Below are 21822 nucleotides of genomic sequence, written 5' to 3' on the forward strand. Positions count from 1 at the left end.
TACCACTAATTACTCAGGTTATATATTTATCACATTAACTTGGGTTGACTCAGGTTATTTGTTTTATTTTATATTCAATTTTATACTTCTAAGGTTTTTTTTTTCTAAGTTGTCAAGTTTTTTTATTATTATCTAATTCAAATAGAAGCAATTTATTAAACTCGATCATTTTTTATCATTTAATTTAAATAAAATCAATTTATTAAACTCAATCAAGCCTCTAACCCAACTCATTTGTTTTTCTTTTTTCTTTTAAACGCAATTGCGTCACCGAGATTATCACTGTCTTTTTCTTATTTTCTTATTCTATTTTTTAGTTTAATTATTACCTTTTTTAATGTTGTTTTTTCTAATAATTTTTAAATTTATGTTTCAGACAGTATCCCTCCTCTATGATTTTTTTTTTATATATATATCTTGCTTATTTAGTCTTTTTTTAATTTAGGTTTTCTTAAAATGTTTTGTGTGTTTAAACTTGAAGCAGAAGACTACGAGCATCTAACATGATTAGGTCATACCCGAACATGTCATTTTTGTTCCCCATGCAAAACCAAGGAAACCTTTCGAATCTAGTGACCGGAACAGACTACGAAAATGGGTGGCGGAGAAATGTTTCTACCTGGCACGAGGATACAGAGGAAAAGGCACAATTGCAAGTCCACTTTGAAGCTTAACACACCACTCCTTTTTCCAGATGAGAACCTACTGTTCCATCTTTTGATGATACAACATCTCCGATCAACATATAAATTCTATTGTTTTTTCCTGATCCAGAAAGGGCAGACCAGGTATGACGGATACCACGTTGATTGTTGGAAAATACAATCAACCCTTCAATGAGTACTTTTTCCCTGAGAATGCCTGGAATTTTGGCCGTTCTTCCTTTTTGGGCTGCTCTTGTTTGGTCTCTTTTCCAGCTCCCTGCAAAATCAAAGAAACAATCAATTTGTAGTTCTGTTGTTAACGTCTTTTCCACACTGGCTCAGTGTGGTTGGCAGTTTCTTAGTGGAAGAAAAATAGCACCTGCTGTGTTTCCTTAGGAGAGCGACTTGCATTTGACCCAAACACAAGCTTTCCCTGAGACTGGCGTGCAGTATTTTTTGAAATAGATCCGAGAGAAGGCTGCCTGCTGTCATTGGCAACAGCAGGTCGCTTGTCTTTAGACCCTGATGAAACTGGTGGGGGCTGATAGCTCATTGGTTTCCCATCCAAGCGTCTACCTGTTCCCGTAAAGGGGTTGAATTTTGGTTCAGTCTCAGCTGGAACCTCTTCAGCTGCAAGAATCAAATATAAGTTTTGATAAAATGAAAAATGCAACCTTCTTTACAACTTGCTGATCAAATTCCATGTCATAATCAAGCATTTTTCATCCCCCCCAAAAAAATCTTCTGATCACTTTCTATGTTCTTTAACTAAATATTGTTACAGCAGGCATGACAGAATTTTTATTAGAACACAAGAAATATCAATAATCATTCCATGCTTCTGCTCCAGCCATTGATGCAGAAGACACAGATTTTACTCAGATAAGTGGAGAAGCATACAAAGACAACCGATCATTAAAAGCATGAGGAGCTGGACTAAGAGGGTGTTTGAGAGTGTAGTAGCGGTTGCTTTTCAAAGTGCTCTTCATTTAGAAATGTATCAAAATAATATATTTTTTATTTTTTAAAAATCATTTTTGACATCAGCATATCAAGACGATCTGAAAACATAAAAAAAAATTAAATTTAAGCAAAAACAAAATGAAATTTCATGGAACACGGTGCAAACCGCGTCCCAAACGGTGCCTAACTCTATACGACTACTGTAATTATTCAACTGATTCAATACTACAAAATGAATTCATGGAAGAATAAAGATATGCATGCACCTTGGGAGGTTGCCTTGCTTGGAGGAACAGATGCAACAGGCTTTTCAGGCTCCTTGTAATCCAGGGGAGGTGCAAAGTCCACCTCACAGTCCGTCTCAATGATACTTATTGCATTTGATGGCTTTGTTTCCACAATATCTATGTAGTATTTCTTGTTGTTATATGCCACCATAATACTATCCCCAGTGGTTAAGCAGGAATAATTCCTTAATGTTGTCTCTAAGCTGCATGCCAAAGGAAGTCCAGTCATATTTACAGGATATCCACCTTAGATAAGGAAATACATAAGTAGGCATACATGAAACATAAGTAGGCATACATGAAACATAGAAGAAAAGGAAAATAAGGAAGTGTGAGAGAATGAAAAAAAATGGTTTATCTGATCCTGTGAACCCATCCACTAATCCTAGAGTGTCCAGCCAAAAAGCAAATTTGACAAGAGAGGACCAGAGTTTATATCATGAAGTCAATAGAGAATGTGAAGTAAGATACAAGTGGAGCTTATGTAAGAAACTCTTTTTGCTCAAACCTCAGAATGGAAAAATACTTTTTATTTGAATATTACAAATGCATATCAACTGCTTTATTTAAATCTGCTACATAAGAAAGAAAAATTCCTGCAACTGGGCTGGTTAGACATTTTTAGGCTAAAGATGTTGCGTTGAAGGTTCTAGCACAGCAACACCCCTCAGATTACAGGCACTACAGTACCAGGCTAGTGACTAGTGTGCACATACATTTTCTATTGTTAATATTCAAACAAAAAAAAAATGAACTCACATAGCTTTTGGGTTGGATATATCCAAAAAGTCCTTTGTGTGAGGTTGCAGTTTAACATATTTTCCCTTGGGAAGAGTAACATTTTTCACTCGCACTATATCTCCCTCTTGTAGAAGCAGGTTCTCCATCATCTGGCAAAAGAAAAAAAAATCAGCTATTGAAGATTTTGATGTCTTATTCTTTAATTGGGATACAAAAAAATCAAAATAAATATGCCAAGAATAATCCAAAAAGAAATCCAATCCCTACCCAGTATGGCATATAAATCATGCCTTCCTCTGCAATAAACTCCAGAACCCCACAGTGAGACACCCGCTCCGCAGCAGCATTCCGAAGCTCAAACAACATTGGATAATCTATATGCAGAGATGCTGCAGGATTTTATCCAGAATTGGCATTATAGATCTCAATCATGGCTCAATTACAATCCAAAATAAAAATAAAAAACACCATTAAAACAACTAACCAAGACGGTCAAGAGCTGAGGGAGGCATTATAACTGTAACAACAGAAATAAGAGCAACATCAAGGGATTGTTAAAGTGTCAAAGAAAGAAGTATGTATACCCAAATATGATTTTGAAGACTTACTTTTATCACCGCTTTCAATTTGTGGCTGCATGGCAGTTAAAAAGAATCAAATCAGTGTCATCAGAGAGTTACATTGGCAATTGGTGATATAATGCTTGGCTCAAAATAAAGCAGAGTGGAAGAATAATACACATAGACTATCCTAAGTTCTACTAGTTTGGAAGAAAGGCTAGTTCAGCTACTGTTTATCAAATCTACATAGTCCTTTGTAGCACTAGAAACAAAGCTTTTTTCCCAATGAGTAGACAGTTGCCATAAAATTTAAAGCCTCATAACCCAAAACTCAGAACAATGCCAATTAATAAACAAACGATCACAGCCATTCTTCTATTGAACACCTCAAAATCATATCAGTGAACTGAACCAACAGAAGGAGAAAAAAAAATCCCAACCTTTTCAATAAATGAAGCAGGGTAACATCGATATGTCTGCTCAAACGATGTCCCGCGATATCCATATCCATCGAAAAACTGCTGCTCCACACACAAAACACCAAAAAAAAAAAATATATATATATATATATATAATCTCAAGCAACAATTTTCAATTAAGAGTTGAACAAGGCATAACCATCATGAAGAAAAACATACCATTTTGTACTTTGAGCAAAGCAAATAGAAAAAAACGAGCAATCAATCAACCTTCCCGCTCCCTATTCAAACAAGACAGCAACAAATGTGTAAATCTAAAATGCACATTCAATTCAAATCAAGTGCACAGCTTTTTCAAAATTTATTAAAACCCAGAACAAGCTAAATACTAATAGAGAGTGGGTTATAGTCAAGCATTTGAATTGCATTCAAAATACGGAGCTCAAAATAGAAAATCAATCACAGTTTCAAAATTTTTAAAAAAAAAAACCATAAAAAAACCTCTTTTCCCCTACTAATAAACAGTACAAAAAAAGGAAAGCAAAATTGAAACTCCCGTGTTTCAATTTATAGCATTAAAATAACAGAAATTAAAATTTAGCTCGAATTAGAGAATTTACAAGCCAAATTCTTTTAGAAAGACAACCTTAACTCAAGTTGTGGTCGGATTAGAGAGCAAGTAACTGTAAAGTAGCTAGAGATCTTAAGTTAATTAACTAAAAGACGCTGATGAAAAAAGGAGAGGGAATGTAATTGATAATTGAATGGAATCACCTGAGGAAAAAGAATTCCTTAGGGGAATTGGATTGGAGAAGACGAAAGGAATTTTAACGATTGTGTAATAAGGAAACGAATAATTTTTTTTTTTTTACGAGGTGAAAAGACAGATGCTCTTCGGTGCGTATTGCTAACGCCACGTCGTTGTCTGCGACGAGTATGTTACTGTCGTCGGCCTTTGTCTGGTTCTTTATTATCTTATTTTTTAAAATATTATTTATTTAAAAATATATTAAATTGTTTTTTTATTTATTTTTAAAATTAGTATATTAAAAAAATATAAAAAAACAAAAAAAAAAAGCTAAAATTGTTTAGTCTTGAAATATTAAGATTGATTTGAAATATAATCGGTGTAATAAAATAAAATAAAAATTACAGCAACACCGAGCCAGTTGAATTGGCTAGTATTACCTATGAAGTAAGAACCCTGCAAGAGAGGGAAAGACACGTGGACAGTCCCTTTGGTCATTTTTCAAAAAAGTATGAATGTGATTATCATTATAAAGAAAACATGCAAAGATTTAATTCGAGATGTCCAATCAAAGTTCTTTGTTCATTACGGAGGGCATAATTGGTATCACAAAAGGGAGTTGCTTTCTTTTATTATCTTCTAGAGATTATATATAGACAATAATTATCAACACAATAATCATAAAAATTGTTAAATTGTTATTAAAATAATATTTTTTTTTATTTTTAAATTTACAACTTTACGGAGGGCAAAGTTCTTTGTTATTAGTGACGAAATTGTTAAATTTACAACTTTTATTTCTTTGAAATTATTGAAGGGAATCATATAATTAAAATATGCATAAGCTATTAAGAAAAAAAAAATCCCCATCAGGGAGGATGGTTTGCATTAAAATAAGGTACGGACAAATAGCAATGAATGATGGGAAAGAGTGTACCTGGTTCAGAGCCCCTGCTACGTGTTAATTTGAAAATGAAATTTAATTATTTTTTAAAATTATTTTTATTCAAAAATATATTAAAATAATATTTTTTATTTTAAAAAAATTATTTTTTATAGCAGCGCATCAAAAAAATATAAAAACACTAATTTCAAGTAAAAAGAAATTTTCAAAATTTTTAGGAATGCAGATTAGACCGCATTCCTTTTTTTTGTAAGTTAAATTTTTTAAAAAATATAAAAAGAATATTTGAATGTTGTTAATATTTAAAAATAAAAAATTAAATCATGTAAGAGTTTATTCAACATAGTCCAATTGACTTTATTGGTTCAAAAATAACTCATATATCTTGTAAAAATAATATTTAACTAAACAAAATTTCTAGATGATATCTTTTATTAATATTAAAATAATAACATATTGAATTAACCTGGGACAACTCGGGTTAACGTGTCAAATTTATGACCCAGGTTATGAGACTATAATAACTCTATAAAAAGCAAATCAAAATAAAATATGAAGTCTAATTCTTAATCAACCCAATATTGATGGATGAAATTAAAAAAAAATCAATTAAAAAATGACCTAAAAATGACCTAAGTTGACATGTCAAACTTGCAACTCAGGTCATAAGACCGAGATAACCCCATGAAAAGCAATTCAAAACAAATTATGAATTCCAATCTTCAACCATCCCAATATTAAAGGATGAGATTAAAAACAAAATCAATTAAAAAAAGAACAAAAACAACCTGAGTCAATTCACCAAACTTATGACCCGGATCATCAGACCGAGATAATCTTATAGAAAAAAAATAAAAACAATTATCTGATTTAACCCAGGTTAACCGGTCAAATCTGCAACTTTGGTTTTGAGGTTGAGATAACCCCATAGAAAAATTCAAAATAAATTATAAAGCTCGATTCTCAATCGCACATGTCAGATCTAATGTTGAACGATGACATTTATAAAAATTTTAATTAAAAAAATGATATAAAAATAAGCCAAGTCAACCCTAGTTAACCGTTAAGTACTATTCTCAGGTCATGAGAATATGATAACCTAATGAAAAACAAACTGAAACAAATCATGAAACATAATTCTCAATCAAATACAATATTAATTGAGAAATCGGGAAAAAAGTCAATTAAAAAAGAAAGAGAAAATGAGTTAATTAGGTTAACTCGTCAAACTCGCGACCCGTGTCATGAGACGAGGACAACTCAATAAAAAACAAGGTCAATGTTGAAGGACTCGTGACCCTAATCATGAGACTAATATAACCTCTTACAAATAAAATTAAAAAAACGACATGATTTAATCATGGTTAAAATGTCAAAACTCGTGACTTTAATCGTGAGATCAAAATATTCTCATAAAAAACAAATCAAAACAAATTATGAAACTCAATTCTCAACCGACTTAATATTGAATGATAAAATTGAAAAAAAAAATCAATTAAATAAAAGACACAAAAAACAATCCGAGTAAACTCAAGTTAACTCATTAAGCACTATTATTGAGTCATGAGACTATGATAACATAATGAAAAAAAAAATCATGAAATTTAATTCTCAATTAAATCAATATTAAATGATAAAATTGAAAAAATAAAAGAAAAAAAAAATCTAAGTCAACCAGGTTAACCCACCAAATCTAGGATTTATGTCATGAGAGTGTGATAACTAAATAGAAAAAAATCAAATATTAAAAAATCAAATTAAAAAAAAAACATTAATTAAAAAAACAAAAAAAACAAAACAAAATATTATTCCAATAAATAATACTTTGTAAGGAGAGTTTTAAATAAAACCTCCTCTTTTTTATTTTATAGTTAATGAAACAATTATAATCATTGTTATTAGAATGATATTTTTTTTCTTATCCTGATTTGTTAGTATAAAATATTTTCAGTAATATTTAGATGGTGTTTGAGATTATAGGAGTGATTATTTTTTAAAATATCTTTTATTTAAAAATGTATTAAAATAATATTTTTATTTTTTAAAATAAATTTTTAATATTAGTGCATTCAAAATTATAAAAAATATTAATTCAAAAATTTCAAAAATATTTTTTAAATACAAAAATAAACACACTCTTAATTAAAACCCAAAAAAATCCATGATTTACCACCGAAAGACCGATAGAAAACAACAGAAGTGAGCACGTACAAAAATAGGGAATGAAAATGTAGTTCGGGGAAGTTGAACACAAATGCAACTATGAGCAGCATCCTCTTTACAGTGTCAACTGCCATCGTTCAGCAACCTCTTTACAGTGTCAACCATATTTGACCTTCTTACAGTTGCTGCTGGTGCGTTTTTTTCTAGACAACCTTGAAGACAACATAACCATGGCACTTTCTAAAATCTAATGGCGCATGCTTGTTTTTACTCAAACCTGTTCATTCAAGGAATCAAAGGTGTGTGAGCTAGTATAATCATTTGTTTCCTTTTCTTGGCATAATTCAGTGGTTCTTTTTGAAAAAATAATTTTATTTTTGTGTTTTAAAAGTGTTTTTAAAAAAATTAAAAAAAAATATGTTTTTTTTTTGTTTTAAATTAATATTTATTTTAGTATTTTCAGAACATTTTGATACACTGATATTAAAAATAAATTTTTAAAAATATATATTTTTTGATGTATTTTCAAATAAAAACCATTTTAAAAAATAATCACTACAATACTCTCCAACACCCCCAATAAAGCAAGGCAAAACAACTTGAACAATGTTCAAAATGCAACCGAAGGAAACAATTGTCACAGTAGCCAATCATCTTGGTAAACAATGCTTTTATATTTTTGGTGAAAGAAACTCTCGAACATCATTAAAATTACATTTTCTTTAATCACCAAATCAATCTCTGTTCATAGATTAAAAACGCTTCGCTGATTACAATCACAAGAACAACCTGCATGTTTCTAAGTCATCCACAGCATCAGCACATTAACTCCATCGATTCTGTCTGTCTAAACCCGAATACAATTAGCGTCTCTGCAAAGATTTCCCTACTCTTTTTTCGAAAGAGCTCATGTTCTTGAGAAGAGTAAATTGACTGGCTTGGACACAACATACTGTGCTTTGTTCTTATTGCAAACATAACAGAAATAGATATTTTAAGAAGTCTTATTCTTCATGGCATTAATGTCCCGTGAATTGAACTCGTTCCGCTCAGTTGAGAACACATCTAGCTTAATTTTCGATGCCAGCATCTTTAACTCACATGTAGGACTAGCCAATGTTAAGAAAATATATAGTTATGCTTTATTGGCGTGTTTATAACGCTCTAAATTGAATTTAATTCAGAGATTTCTCATGTTGAAATTTTTTTAAGTATTAAAAATTAAATTTCAAATGAAATTCAACCGCATACGTTTCCCCAACAAGACTAGCTATAATCTGATGGAATTTCTTAACATTACTCCAGTGGATTAGCATAGGTTGTAACTTCAGAAAATCCTCTGAAAGACATTGGGCAGACATCAAGGTTAAAATGTTATCAGAAAAAAAATCCTGAAAGCTAGCATATCAGTCTTGCAGATTCTTTAATAAAAAGACAGACTAATTGGCTCTACGTATAGAATCCCTCGTTTTTTCATGCATTTATACACATTAATGTGTTCAATACTACGGGGACCAATAAGAAGATCAAGCGGAGAGCTAATTAGACAGCGCTAAATTAATCATCAACCCCATGAGAGCTGGTCGTATACATGCAACAACACAGAAATTTGGTCCCAGGTAATAGGAACACAGCAGTCTTCTGAGTAACCTACAAGACAGTCACAGAACATGTTGAATGCAGTTGAGCCAAAACAACCTAGTACTGTGTTATTCCTTGAATCCCAATATGTACATCGTCTTCGCTATACAGATTACGCTATTTTACACCAAGTATACGCTTGATTTTGCGGTCCTAGCCCCTCATGATTTGCCCACGGCAAGCATCCTGAGACTTGTGGAGTAGAAGAAGGTCAACCTACATCCAGCATCCGAAGATAAGATTTCAATCCAGTTGGAACTCATAAATGATCTTCCGCACTAAAGATGCTTATTCTACAATGTAGTAATAATCAACTGCTGGGGGAGCCGGGAGCACATCATGCATCCTGGACATGAAAGATTATTTAGCAAAGAACAATAATTATGCCTCTTTCTTTAGTTTCGTCCTTTCTTTTTAATACTAAACTCTAAAGCAAAGAAAAGTTGTTATTCTACCCATAATGTCCACTTCTCCTACATGTTTGGTGAACAGGGATGTTCTATTCTCCTCAACATCAAAGATAAGAAAGAAAAAAAATTGATGCATGTCAACTCCAAATTGATGCATGTCAACTCCCCTACAATTCCCCAGCTTCGAGACTTTAAGGCTCAAGAGACGCGTCTCTCTAAAAGTAGAAGAAAAGAGAACCTGAACCATAAAAATTCGCCTGCGCAAGAACATATACTCAATTACTCGTGCTTCTGGTTTTCACTAAGCATGTACAAACAGCGTTGGACATAATATTAGCCTCTTTCTGAATGCCACTACCTGTTGCTAGATTCCTTAATTGACAATAACAAATCAGTTCCAAAATAAAGGAGGAGAGATCAAGAAGGAGCAAAAGAAAGGTTACTGTGCATTATATCCTCCGATTCACAGTTTTTCATCGGATTCCAAAGTCAATGATGAAGTTCATATCTCATACAACATGAGAAACCTAATTAATTAATTATACGAGCATCAAGTGGATCTTTGACTTATTATTAGATTAGAGACACCATCAAATCAACCTCCAGAAAAACTGGCAGCAACACTATTTTTGTTTCTATTATCCTCTCCCATCTCGTTGAATATATTAGACTCGAAGAAACATCTCCCGAGTCATGTGATCTTATGTTTTTTTCTCACAATTCATAGAAAAATATCCATCACACTATTTGTGTGCCTCACAACCAACCACCAGTCTTCACTCATAATACAACAAGCACGCCCTTCTTCCACTTTTGACCACAAGTTGTCATTGAGGCTGTACAGAAGCCCACGAAATTGTGGTCAAAAAAAGGCGACTCCTTTGAAAGAAAGAACACCCTCGAGCCAAGTATGTAAGCACACACACTTCCACTTTGCACTTTCACTCCTAGCAAATACAAAGCCGACACACAGGGAAACCCCACTTCAATAGCCAAAGCCGTCAAGTATGAACTAAGAAAACAAGTTATCATTAGAATCTGAGGATTGTTCAGCAAGGAAATGTTTGGTCCGTCAACATAACAAACAGTAATCGTTGCAGCTAACAATTCAAGTCTAATTTTCATATCAACTGTCAAGGCCCAAGACAAAGCATAAAGACAATGGGACCCACAAAACATGAGCACCGAATCGTGTAATCTAGCCTTTCATCAAAAGACACGCCCCATTTTCATTTTTTTTCCACATAAGATCAAAACCACATTGAAGGAAAAGGCCCTACATAAGATCAGGGAGTCAGTAGTAAAACAGAACAGAAAGTACACCCATTTTTTTTATAAAAAAAAAGAAGGCAACCATCGGAGCATGAATATGCATTCAATTGGGCCTAACTGAAAACTTAACTTCGTGCCAAGCATGAGTAACTCGAAAGAATATGAACAAGGAAAATAAAAAAGCCAGAACTATTGCACTAGAACTCTTGAAAAAAGTCTACTAAAAGGGGGGGACAAGTCTCCGAATTTACAAAAGGGTAGATTATTCGGTTTCTCCATCCCCTCTTTCACAAGGAAATGCAAAAGATACTGTCCTGATCGTTACATCTTTTGCTCTTTGATGAACATTAAAAATGGACAGAAATAAAAGTTAAGACACTAAAAATTGACATGACGACCTCCAACAGAAAACCAACCATTAACGGGGATGTTACTCTCAAGCACAGACATAGGATCACTTCTCATCCTCGCAGGGAGAAGTATCAGCAGCAGCATTGTAATCATCCTCGTTGCAGTAGTAGAAGCCACTATTATTCATAGCAGTAACTGAACAAGGAGCCACCAGATAAGGCATGTTATGGAAGTAGCTAGCAAGTCTGTTGGCTAAACTAGCAATGCTTCCCATTCCATGATCGCTATCACCATCATCGCTATCCTCATCATGGTGACAATATTCTTCGACGCGGTGCTTCAGGGTCTCGAACATGAGCTCAGGCTCGTGCTGCATAACTCGGAGGACATCACCACATGACGGGCCAGGCACAGCTTGCGTGACTAAGAAGCTGTGTGGCCCATCACTCTGTGAAACCCGCACGACGCTAGGGCCACCGAACAGGTTGTGAATTCCACCGAGCGCCTCCTCATAAGCCCCGCCCAAAAACATCCCCAAGTAATACTTCCCACCATTACCACCGGCACCACCACCTTCAATTTCATGAAGTGGCAAGCTGGACTCACCACCTATGAACTTATCAATCTTCCCATCACTATCACATGTTAGATCAGACAAAATTCCTCTCGCGCCAGGCCTTTGATCAAGTCGATGAATAGGGACTATTGGAAACAACTGTCCAATCCCCCAGAAATCAGGAATTGAAGTAAACAGAGACAAATTCACATGATAAGTGCGAACTGGATCAGATGCACCAATGGTTTTATAGAACAATTCACACAATGCATCAACAGCAGCTAATTGTTCCATACCAATATTTCCTTCTTTAAACTGATCAACGCAACTTTGTTTCAATTGATCAGCGTACAACAAGCAGGCCTCATGCTCACCTCTTATTGCTGAAGCAGTTAAGTTCCGGTAATCAGCACGAGCATCCTCAGTAAGCCCGCCAAGATAATACTGCATTTCATACGAAGTCATTGACGCAGCACTAGTCGAGCTTGAAGATATAGCCTCAAATATCAAAATTGAGTGGTGAGAAACAATAGCACGCCCGCTTTCGCTGCAAATCACTGGATGCTTAACATTCTTACGGTCACAGACAAACTTGACAGCTTGCACGACAGCTAGAGCATACTCTTCAAGCCCATATGCCACGGAAAGATCCGAATTACCAGATTTAGACCCGTCATAATCGATACCAAGCCCACCTCCAATGTCAATGACTTGCATACGAGCACCAAGACGGACTAATTCACAGTAGATCTGCGCAGCCTCGCTTACACCATCAGCAAGCAAGGATGTAGAGGGGATCTGAGATCCAATATGGAAATGCAGCAGCTGGAAACAATCAAGCATTCCTGCTTGTTCAAGCTTCTTCACGACCCGCAAAATCTGGGTCGTAGTTAACCCGAATTTCCCTTTCTCACCTGAAGTGGACCCGAAATGACCCGAATGTTTTGTCCTCAGCTTTGCTCGAACACCAACCACAGGCCTAACAGACATTTTCTTGCTCAGCTCAATAACCAGGTCAATCTCTTCTTCTTGTTCAAGCACAATCACTGTATTCAAAGCGAGTTTCCTCGCAATCAACGCGAGAGAAATGTACTCTCCATCTTTGAACCCATTACAAATCAAGAGCGCTTCCGGGTTTCCCTTGCACAAACAGCTCATAGCTAAGAGAAGCTCGGGTTTTGACCCAGCTTCCAACCCGAACCGGAACGGGGACCCGAATCTCACAATATCTTCAACAACAAACCGATCCTGGTTACATTTCACAGGATAAACACCTTGGTAATGAGCCTCGTAGACCTGAGACTGGATTGCGAAATCAAAAGCAGACTGCAGAGATTCGAGCCTGTTTTTAAGCACGTCAGGCAAGCGAACAATTACTGGGAGCTGGAGCCCCAGCCCACCAACCCATTTTGGATCCGAAACTTTCTTCACTATTTTTAGCAAATCAATCTCCTGGTGAGGCAGCGTGTCCGTACCGTAAGGACGGGCGGAAACATTGCCGGAGGAATTCACAGAGAAATACGGAGCACCCCAGCCATCGATTTTGTAAAGCGCGGCAGAGAGGGAAGGTGACCAATGGGCAGAGGAATTTTCAGAGGCGGCGGCGGTATGGGTGGAGGTTGTTGAAAGAGGTACGCCCGGCGAACATGGCACCGGGAACGGAAGAGAGCTATCCCCGGCAGGAAAAGCGTAGCCGGGAGGCGCATGCGCAGCATCAACGCAACAAGCCAGGGCAGGCATCCTCTTCCGCAAAGATTTGTTGTTATAACAAAGAAATGAACAAGAAGAAGAAGAAGTTTGTTAGAACTAAGAAGAAATTGTTGGTTGATGTTATTTCCACTATTTTTGTATAGGTGGGGGCTTTAAAACCCGCCGAGGCGCGAGGCCCCGGCTACCCCCTCAAAAGAAGCAGTAAGGGGATCTATTGAAACAGTAACAACACCTCCTTCTCTTAACCCTACTTGATTCTCTAATCCCGACCCACCACTCAGAAGATGGTAACAATTTGATAATTTAAGATTCTTGTACAAATGCAAGAAACACCAAATCTAAGAGCTGAAGAGAGACCACACCATGCAGATCTGGGTTTTTGTTTTTAGAGGAAGAATGGGAAGGGAAGCGAAGGATTTAGGGTTGCGGAGGAAGAAGAGATGGAAGAAGACACGAAGGTGGAAGTGGCGAGAATTGCATGAACGGTTGAGGTCGATTATATAGGGGGAGATCGGCAGGGAGGCTAGTGGGCTTGTGGGCCAGGGTCTTGGGCTTTTTAAATATCTTTTCAATTTCTCGGGTTTTTCTCCTCGTGAAACTACCATTAGAATTATTTGTGACGCTGGAGGGAAAAGAAAGGGAATATTAATTTTGGATCCGATGTGCTGTGCTGTATTGTTTATTGTTTTGCTATGAGTAATTAAGGATAAATAATGTTTGATATTTGATAATTGCATTATGCTTATAAACATTTGATGTTGATAAATAGTTTTTAGTTAAGTTTTAATGTTGTGTTTTTAAATATAAAATGACTGGGAAAGATCATAAATTATCAAAAATATATTTTATTTATTACATAATATATAATTACGAGTTTTTTTTCGCGCGTGTGTGTATATATTATATCATTAAAAGTATGGGAAAAAAATATTTCTACGAAAAACACAGTATAGTTTTCTCATATTTTTTCAATATAAAGTTATCGACTCCAATAATTTTCATAACATGCAAATAATAAATTCAAGATTATCCTACCATATGAGACTTCCTTATTTATATTGAAAACTATTTTAGATACATCATTCATATTTAATTTAGTTTCATACATATTTTTTATACAAAATTCCATTGCAAAGCATTTCTTTTATTTAAATCATTTGATTAAACAAAAATTACAAATACAAGTTTTGATATTCGACATGACACTACGAGGTACGTGAAAAAAATTTTAATACTTTATACACAATGAGTATTTATTATTGCTTCTTATATATATATATATATATATATATATATATATATATATATATATATATATATATATATATAGACACACACACACCAACTAATGCAATTAGCATAATTTAAAGACATACAAATATCCTTTCTACCCCAAACTGGGCTTTTGTTCTATTACCACATTAACTGGTTTCTTCAATTGCTCATTAATTAGGGCATTAATCCAATTAATTAGGGCACTAGTCTTATTAACCAGGAAACTATTATCTCTATTTACTCATTAATCAGGGCATCAGTCTCATTAATTAGGGTAACTAGTTTCTCTAATTGCCTATTAATTAGGGTACTCGTCTTATTTATCAAGGTAACTAGTTTTTTCAATTGCTCTTTAATCAATAGTTTCTCTAATAATTTAACATTTATCAAATAACATTAAGTTATATTTAAGGGAAAGTGCAATCACAATTTAAATAATACTTTAGTTTTAAGGTATCAAGAACCTATTCGATGTCTGAACGTGTGAAATGGTCTCCTGCTGCTAAGTAGGTCATGTGACCTCTCTTGTATCAGCAGGAACAATATCATTTGTTATTCAATCCTCAATTTATTTTGAAATTTTAACTTTATAAACAATCATTTTATTCTTGACTTAAAATGATTTAACATGATTCCATCACTTAAGCTAATCATCATTAATCATTTAATCCATATTGATAATTTTATTGTTATAATTTCCATCATTTAAATCTTACATTAAGAGTAATTCTAAACAAATTTTAAAGTTCGCTACTTTTAGCCAACTTAACTTAACTTAATCGCTTACGAACATTGATCAATATTGTAACTATATCTAAAGCTATATAATTTGGTTTTGCTCATAGTTCATTCCTTCCAAAAGCTAAAATACAAGGCTATAACTTTACTAAAGGGAAAAAAACTCAGTTCTACCATTAACACGTTTAAAACTACAAAGTTATTGCAATATTTAAAAATTATCCAGCAAGATTTAATCTAACCTTCTCTCAATTTTTAACCAATATCTAAAATTTTATAACTTCAAAATAAGCAAGGTCAGTCTCGTTGAAAATATAACATCCTTGACCAAGAAACTTATTCTAGTCTTGTAAACCCCAATGTAAAATTCTTGATAATAATAAAAGATGATGTTATGAAAAATGGAGGGAAATGATAAATTAAATTATGAGAATGATGATAAATTCGAGAATTTGAAATAAAATATTTTGTATGGGTGTTAAAAAAACATAGAATAATGAATACAATTTAAATGAAAGTGAATTGCGAAAAACTAAAAACACTGGCATGTAACTTAGTGAAATTTGAAATAGCTCGGGTAAAATTTAGTATAAATAGGTGTCAAGATTTGAGAAATTTTACCCGAAAATCATAAAAGTTACCATTGAAGAACCTAGTTATGTGTGTGCGCGCGCGCGCGCGAGATGAAAAAAAAAACTTGATTTTTCAAAAGAGAAGGGAAAGTATTCGGTAAAGAGAGAGGAAATATCAAAGCTAGGGAATTCTTCAATTTGAAAGTGTTAAAGTTTTGACTCTTACTTTGTAAGGTTCAATAACACTTTAAATAAGATTCTTGAAGACTTTATGCTCTGAATTGATTAAACTTTGTGAAACTAAAATTATGGTTCTTGGTTAATTTTGAAGAAAATTGAAATTGATTATGAAATCGTGTAAGATTGTTGAAGTAAGTAGAGAAAAAAAGAAATTATTGTAACTGAAGCAAAATCTAGGGTGTTCTTGAAGAAGGAATTTTCTTCCAAATAAAATAAAATGGAAATTTTGATGAAATGGTGGAATTGTATAGAAAAGAGATGAAATTAATGTTAAAGAGTGAATAAAACATGAAATTTTTATGTTTTCCTTTAATTTAATTTTTGGCCAATAACAAAGAAAATTAAAGAAAGATATATTTTTTATTTAATTGATAAAATGAATTATGTCAGAATATAGGAATTTGAAGAATAGGAAGAAAATCAAACCCTTTTCCCATTTTCGGAATGTTTCAATCAAAAAAGGGGAAGAAATTGAAATATTGGGAATGTTGACATAATTGATGAAATTCAGTTTGATTAAAATGAAAAGAATATTAATTGATGAATGGAAAAAAAGAAAATTAATAAAGAAAAAAATGAATTTTTATTTTTCCTTTTTAATTCTAATTTCAACAAATGTAAGAATAAATTGAGGGATTTCATTTATTGATTATGCAAATATGGAAAGTAGAATAAATGATAATAGTTAAAGTTTGATATAAATGAATAAACTTGATTGAGGCAGCTAAGTGAGAAAGAAAATATATTTGTTGTACGTGAGAAAAGAAACTTGGTATAATAAAAATTATTGTTTATGGTATAAGTTGAAAGTTTTGATATTGATCTAACTGAGAACTTGAATCAAAAGTAAAAAAATTGTAATTTTCTTGTATAACAAAAGAAAAGAAATGATTTGATGTTCCTACTGATGCAAAAGAGGCTGCCAGACCAACACCACAACAGAGAACTTTAGCACGTGCTCAGTCATCAAGTAAATATGCAGTGCCTTGAATTTATTATTAGTCAATATGTATTGTTATTTGATAAATTATGGTAAATCAATTAGCAAATATTATATTGTTTATTTGAGGAAATAAAATATGTGATGCGTTGAACTAATTCCTAGATTAATGAAATTAGTGCCCTGGTGAATGGGCGTAATGAGAAATTAATTTCGTAGTCAATGAGTAGTGCCCTAATGAATGAGCAAATCATTGAACTAATTCTTGGATTAATAGAATTAGTGCCCTATGGAATGAACGAGTAGTTGAACTAATTTCCTGGTTATTAAGATTAGTGCTATGATGAATGGGGGAGACATTGAACTAATTCTCTGATTATTGAGATTAGTGCCATAATAAATGGACGATTCATTGAACAAATTTTCAGATTGATGGAATTAATGCCCTGTTTAATATGGGGTTGAGAAACTAATCACTTATTAGTGGAATTAATACCCTGGTTAATGGGCATTGAGAAGAATTATATTTTTGGTTGATGTACAACGTTAAGGAATTACTCTTTCTTGTTTGAAAACTTGTGTCTGGATTTTTATGAAGTATCACATCAAAGATTTAAATGAGATATAATGATAGATGGATGAATTAATTTAATGATCTTATGAACAATTTTTTAAAGAAAGAAAGAAAGGAAGAATTTATTGCTATTCTATTTTGTTTGTGTAATTGAATTATTATATTAAATAAATTTTCAGGTACATCTCCATATATGGATGAGCAGTAAATTAGTTTCCTTATATTTTGTTGGGTGTCATTGTAATGAATGAGTTTATTATTTTGTTATGTAATATAAATTTAGAATTTAACGCATTAATAATTTATCGAAAGTTTTTTTTTATGTTGTAGTATAATTTTAATTATGAGTTCTTCTTTAATTATGTATCTAATTCAATTATCATTTCTTTAGTTGTTTCTATTTGTAAAAGTTTTTAATTATGTAACATAATTTAATTGTAATTGGTAAAATAATTCATTGATTGCATTCGTGTATGACATATTATATTGAATTGTTTAAATTTATATATGTATGTGCGATTGAGAAAAGGTATTGTGATGAAAGGAGAAAGTCTTGGATGATAAAAAGGATATGAAATTTGATAATTGGAAAATGTGAAAGAAAAATCGATAATTTAGTATTTAAAAATATAAAGAAAAATTTCAGATTTTTGATTGATTGCAAAAAAAATACTTAATCTTAGCTAAATTATTTTGTTCTTGCTTGTGGTTTTGGTCATGAGATTAGGGGTTGTTACAAGTTTGTTTTTTTTTTTTTAATTTTCAGGCCTTAAACTCAATTGGAAGTTGGGTGATGAAGCTCTCTAGTTTTTCAATTTTTGCTCTTAACATACCACAAAGTACTTTCATTTATTTTTTCACCATTCAAAACAAGTATTTGTACTCCACATATCCTATAACATTGTTAAATATAACACCCTAACAATCAACAAATTTTTCTCGCATCCTACTTGAAATGATCAAAATTAACCAAAACTCTCTCATCAAAAATACATTTATTTTCTTTGATATTCTTTCATCAATAATGTTTCAACATTACACAAAAATTCTATAATTCCCTACAAAATTACAATGTTCATGATTCAAATCATAACTAATCTTTCCATTACAAATTAAACATAAGATTTTCATTTCTTTTCAATTCATTCTCCACATCTTAACACATCCTATAATAAGTACAACCAAACATCATTCATGCATCGTTTCATTTTTTATTGTTTCATTTTTTTCTCTTTATGGTCGACACCACCACCTTCAACAACACTAGGAATTTTTCTTCACTTTTTTATTATTATAAGTTGTTTTTATCCATTTCCATCTCAATTACATCAAACCAAGCAAATTCCTCATCTCGCTTAAATTTCGTCATGAACCCTAGTCTACAATTTACAATTTAGACATCAATTCTTAATCGTATTCAATTTAACTTGCATAATCGAGTCTAAAGCTCTTTACCTGGTGATAAAATGAGCTGCGATTCTCGACCTATCAAATGTTTTTTGACACTCTTTCTTTCTTTCTCTTGGTCAAGCTCCTTTCTCTCTCTAAATCTCCAAATTTCTTTCACTCATTCTCTTTAGATTATTGCTTTGATGTTGTTTCCTAACTACTTAGTCTAGATCTTACCCAAACCCTTCAATTCATAGTATTTCCACTCAATTTTGGTGAAGGAAATTGAGAAATATTATCCCCTCTCTATTCTCTTTTGTTACTGGCGGCTTTATAGAGGAAAAAAATGTGGTTTTTGTATTTAAATCTATTGATATTTACATATTAACCCCATATTGCTTAGTTATATCATTGTATCCCCACTTTTTTTTCTGACAATTAGTGCTATATTCTCCTTTTATTTATTTTAATATCATGCAATTGTAATTAAATTCAATATCCTTAATTTAATTCAACTTATTTTTTCTTCGGGTTGAAATTTTAATATTTCAAAAAACTTTAACTAGGAGTTTACATATATACTTGTAATTTCAATTAAAAAAAATCAATATGAATCAACAATATTAGAAAGAATGCATTTGAAATTAAATTTATATAAAACACTAGTATTCTTGGTACATGTCTAATTTGTTAAAATAATTGATGAGAAGAAATTTATTTTTATTATAAAAAACCAAAAGAAGTATTTTGGAATTAAATTACATAAAACAATTAAGCATATTTAAAGGAGGACACCCGTTTTGTTTTTAAAGCTAAATAATTTAATTTAAAGTAATGCTTGTTTAACTTCCAAGCATTTAAAAGCTAAATAATTAATAGTCTTGACAATTAATAAAAGCGTGTGTTCTCCCGCAATGTTTGAACGCATTAACAGTCAAAGTCCAATCCCATCAACTCTTTATTCTTTAACAATATTGGATCCTCGAAAAAAATAAAATAATTTATTTGGAAAAATAAAACCACAAAGGAAACGTTTCTTCCTTTTTCCTTCCTTGAGAATTTTTCAGGGAGGAGGACTGGTCTAGCTATAACGTCCAGAGATTAGATTCCCTTAGTATCGATTAATCAGCGTCGGGTTGCCGCGTGGCCTAGGGACCCTGGGGCCCATGGTCAGGTCTTGTTTCTGGCGATAAATTGGAGTAAGTTTAGATACCACGATAAATTCATGTGCGTGCGGTTTTGGACCTCAAAGGAAACTGGCAGGAAGTTTCTTGGAGTTGAGGATTTTCATCTAGAGTCGTGATTTTGCCACGTCCGTGTCGGATGCTTTTTATTTTAGATTCTGGAATCTTGTTGTGCATTATTAATAGATAACTTTTTTTGTGAAAAGTATATCAAAATCAAAAGGCATTTCATACAAGATTGACGCGTGGTGATATTGCAATCAATCGCCATAAAAGGAAAGCTCACGTATTTATTTACGAGAATGTAATTTTTATAAACAAAATAAATTATTTTTTGATATTTAATGGTGAAATTAAAAAAATTATTTTAATAAATTTTATATTTAGTTATATGATGTAGAATAAATTGAAAAATAATTTATTTTTTAAAGTTAGTTAAGAGATAAAAACTAAATCTGATAAATAAAAAAATTAAAAGATAATGAAATTAAAAAAATTATTTTAATAAATATTAAATAAAATAAAAATAAAAAAACTAAATCTAATTGATAAAAAAATTAAGGGATAATGAAATTAAAAAACAAAAATTCATTCTCAAACTATTTCAAATAAAATAAATAACAATAAAAATAATAAGAAAATAATTAATTATTTCACCTTGTTTTATTTAAAAAAAAGTTCCAAAAAATATTTTTCAAAAAAAATAAAAGATTGTGAAAATACATATAAGTTCTTAATCTTGGAATTCGTAATTAGATTCATTTTCCTTTTCGTTTTCTTTTTTCCTCAGCTATTAGCATTTTTAGATGATAAATTACAATGTAATACAAACTGCATATTATACAGGTAAAACCTAAATCCCGGATACCCGATAGGATATTATTTAATATATAGAATTTATTAAACTTATTGTGTTTGAATCATAGTTACCAGGCCCAGGACCTTGACCGGATCCGAAGAAGAAACCACTGGGGTTCCAGTTGGTAAAAAAAAACTCGAGTAACTTGTCGAATCAACTTGGGATCTCTTGTGATTGGTCCGAAAATATATTTATTCTTAGTAGGAACAATGTTTTCATGGGTGAGTGTTCCCATTACAAACTAATTTTTTTGCCTACGAAGATAAAAGGTAAGTGTTGCCTTGCCCAAGAGGGCAATCAAAGGTTTTTTTTTCTTGCTCATTTCAATTTTATACGCACAATCCTGCCACATTTTTATTTATAGGTTATAGTTCGTATTAAAGTTTTCACTTATAAATATTATAATAAAATTTTATTTTTTAAATACGAAACTGGAAATCTATTGGTATATATACTCTATATTCACAAGAAAAAAATTATATTTTTTTAATATGAGATAAAAAGACATTTTAAAATAATCTTTTAAACTTCATTATTATAATATATATATATATATATCCACTTCGAATTGTTTCTTAACTTTTTCGTATGAAATATTAAAATTTCAAATATTTTTTTAATTTTTCTGAGTTTATCCATATTAACCTGTGTGACCTGGATCTAGCCTTTTAATTAGGTCCAT

The 21822-nt window shown here is 32.2% G+C and overlaps 2 protein-coding genes across 5 annotated transcripts; both read right to left on the minus strand.

Annotated features, from left to right (window-relative positions):
- Nucleotides 1-599: 599 nt before the first annotated feature.
- On the minus strand, nucleotides 600-4543 carry LOC7453602 (uncharacterized). 4 transcript variants are annotated; one of them, XM_052452131.1, is made up of 10 exons: nucleotides 4389-4543; nucleotides 3834-3895; nucleotides 3636-3713; nucleotides 3244-3268; nucleotides 3120-3152; nucleotides 2903-3024; nucleotides 2654-2784; nucleotides 1874-2097; nucleotides 1024-1274; nucleotides 600-921 (listed from the first exon to the last, which is right to left on the minus strand). In XM_052452131.1, the coding sequence occupies exons 2-10, from the start codon at nucleotides 3834-3836 to the stop codon at nucleotides 826-828; spliced, it is 963 nt and encodes a 320-aa protein (XP_052308091.1). In that variant the 5' UTR covers nucleotides 3837-3895; nucleotides 4389-4543; the 3' UTR covers nucleotides 600-825. The 4 variants fall into 4 exon arrangements, with proteins under 4 accessions (XP_052308091.1, XP_052308089.1, XP_052308092.1 ...); XM_052452129.1 differs by having other exon boundaries at nucleotides 3636-3716; XM_052452132.1 differs by having other exon boundaries at nucleotides 4261-4426.
- Nucleotides 4544-10927: 6384 nt separating this feature from the next.
- LOC7453603 (arginine decarboxylase) lies at nucleotides 10928-13845 on the minus strand. The gene has a single exon (XM_002306105.4). It carries the CDS (start codon nucleotides 13397-13399, stop codon nucleotides 11207-11209), a length of 2193 nt encoding a protein of 730 aa, XP_002306141.1. The 5' UTR covers nucleotides 13400-13845; the 3' UTR covers nucleotides 10928-11206.
- Between the last annotated feature and the right edge of the window lie 7977 nt (nucleotides 13846-21822).

This window comes from Populus trichocarpa, chromosome 4 (genome assembly GCF_000002775.5).
Source record: "Populus trichocarpa isolate Nisqually-1 chromosome 4, P.trichocarpa_v4.1, whole genome shotgun sequence".
Taxonomy (NCBI): domain Eukaryota; kingdom Viridiplantae; phylum Streptophyta; class Magnoliopsida; order Malpighiales; family Salicaceae; genus Populus; species Populus trichocarpa.

What these genes read in the sequence shown, in the direction of transcription:
- LOC7453602 (XM_052452129.1), bottom strand. An exon ending in CTCAGCTCTTGACCGTCTTG is followed by an intron (nt 3,025 to 3,119) that starts GTTAGTTGTTTT and finishes AAAATCCTGCAG; the next exon opens with CATCTCTGCATATAGATTAT. An exon ending in AAGCAAGGCAACCTCCCAAG is followed by an intron (nt 1,275 to 1,873) that starts GTGCATGCATAT and finishes TGATTCTTGCAG; the next exon opens with CTGAAGAGGTTCCAGCTGAG.
- LOC7453603 (XM_002306105.4), bottom strand. Translation starts at nt 13,399, where the DNA reads ATGCCTGCCCTGGCTTGTTGCGTTGATGCTGCGCATGCGCCTCCCGGC.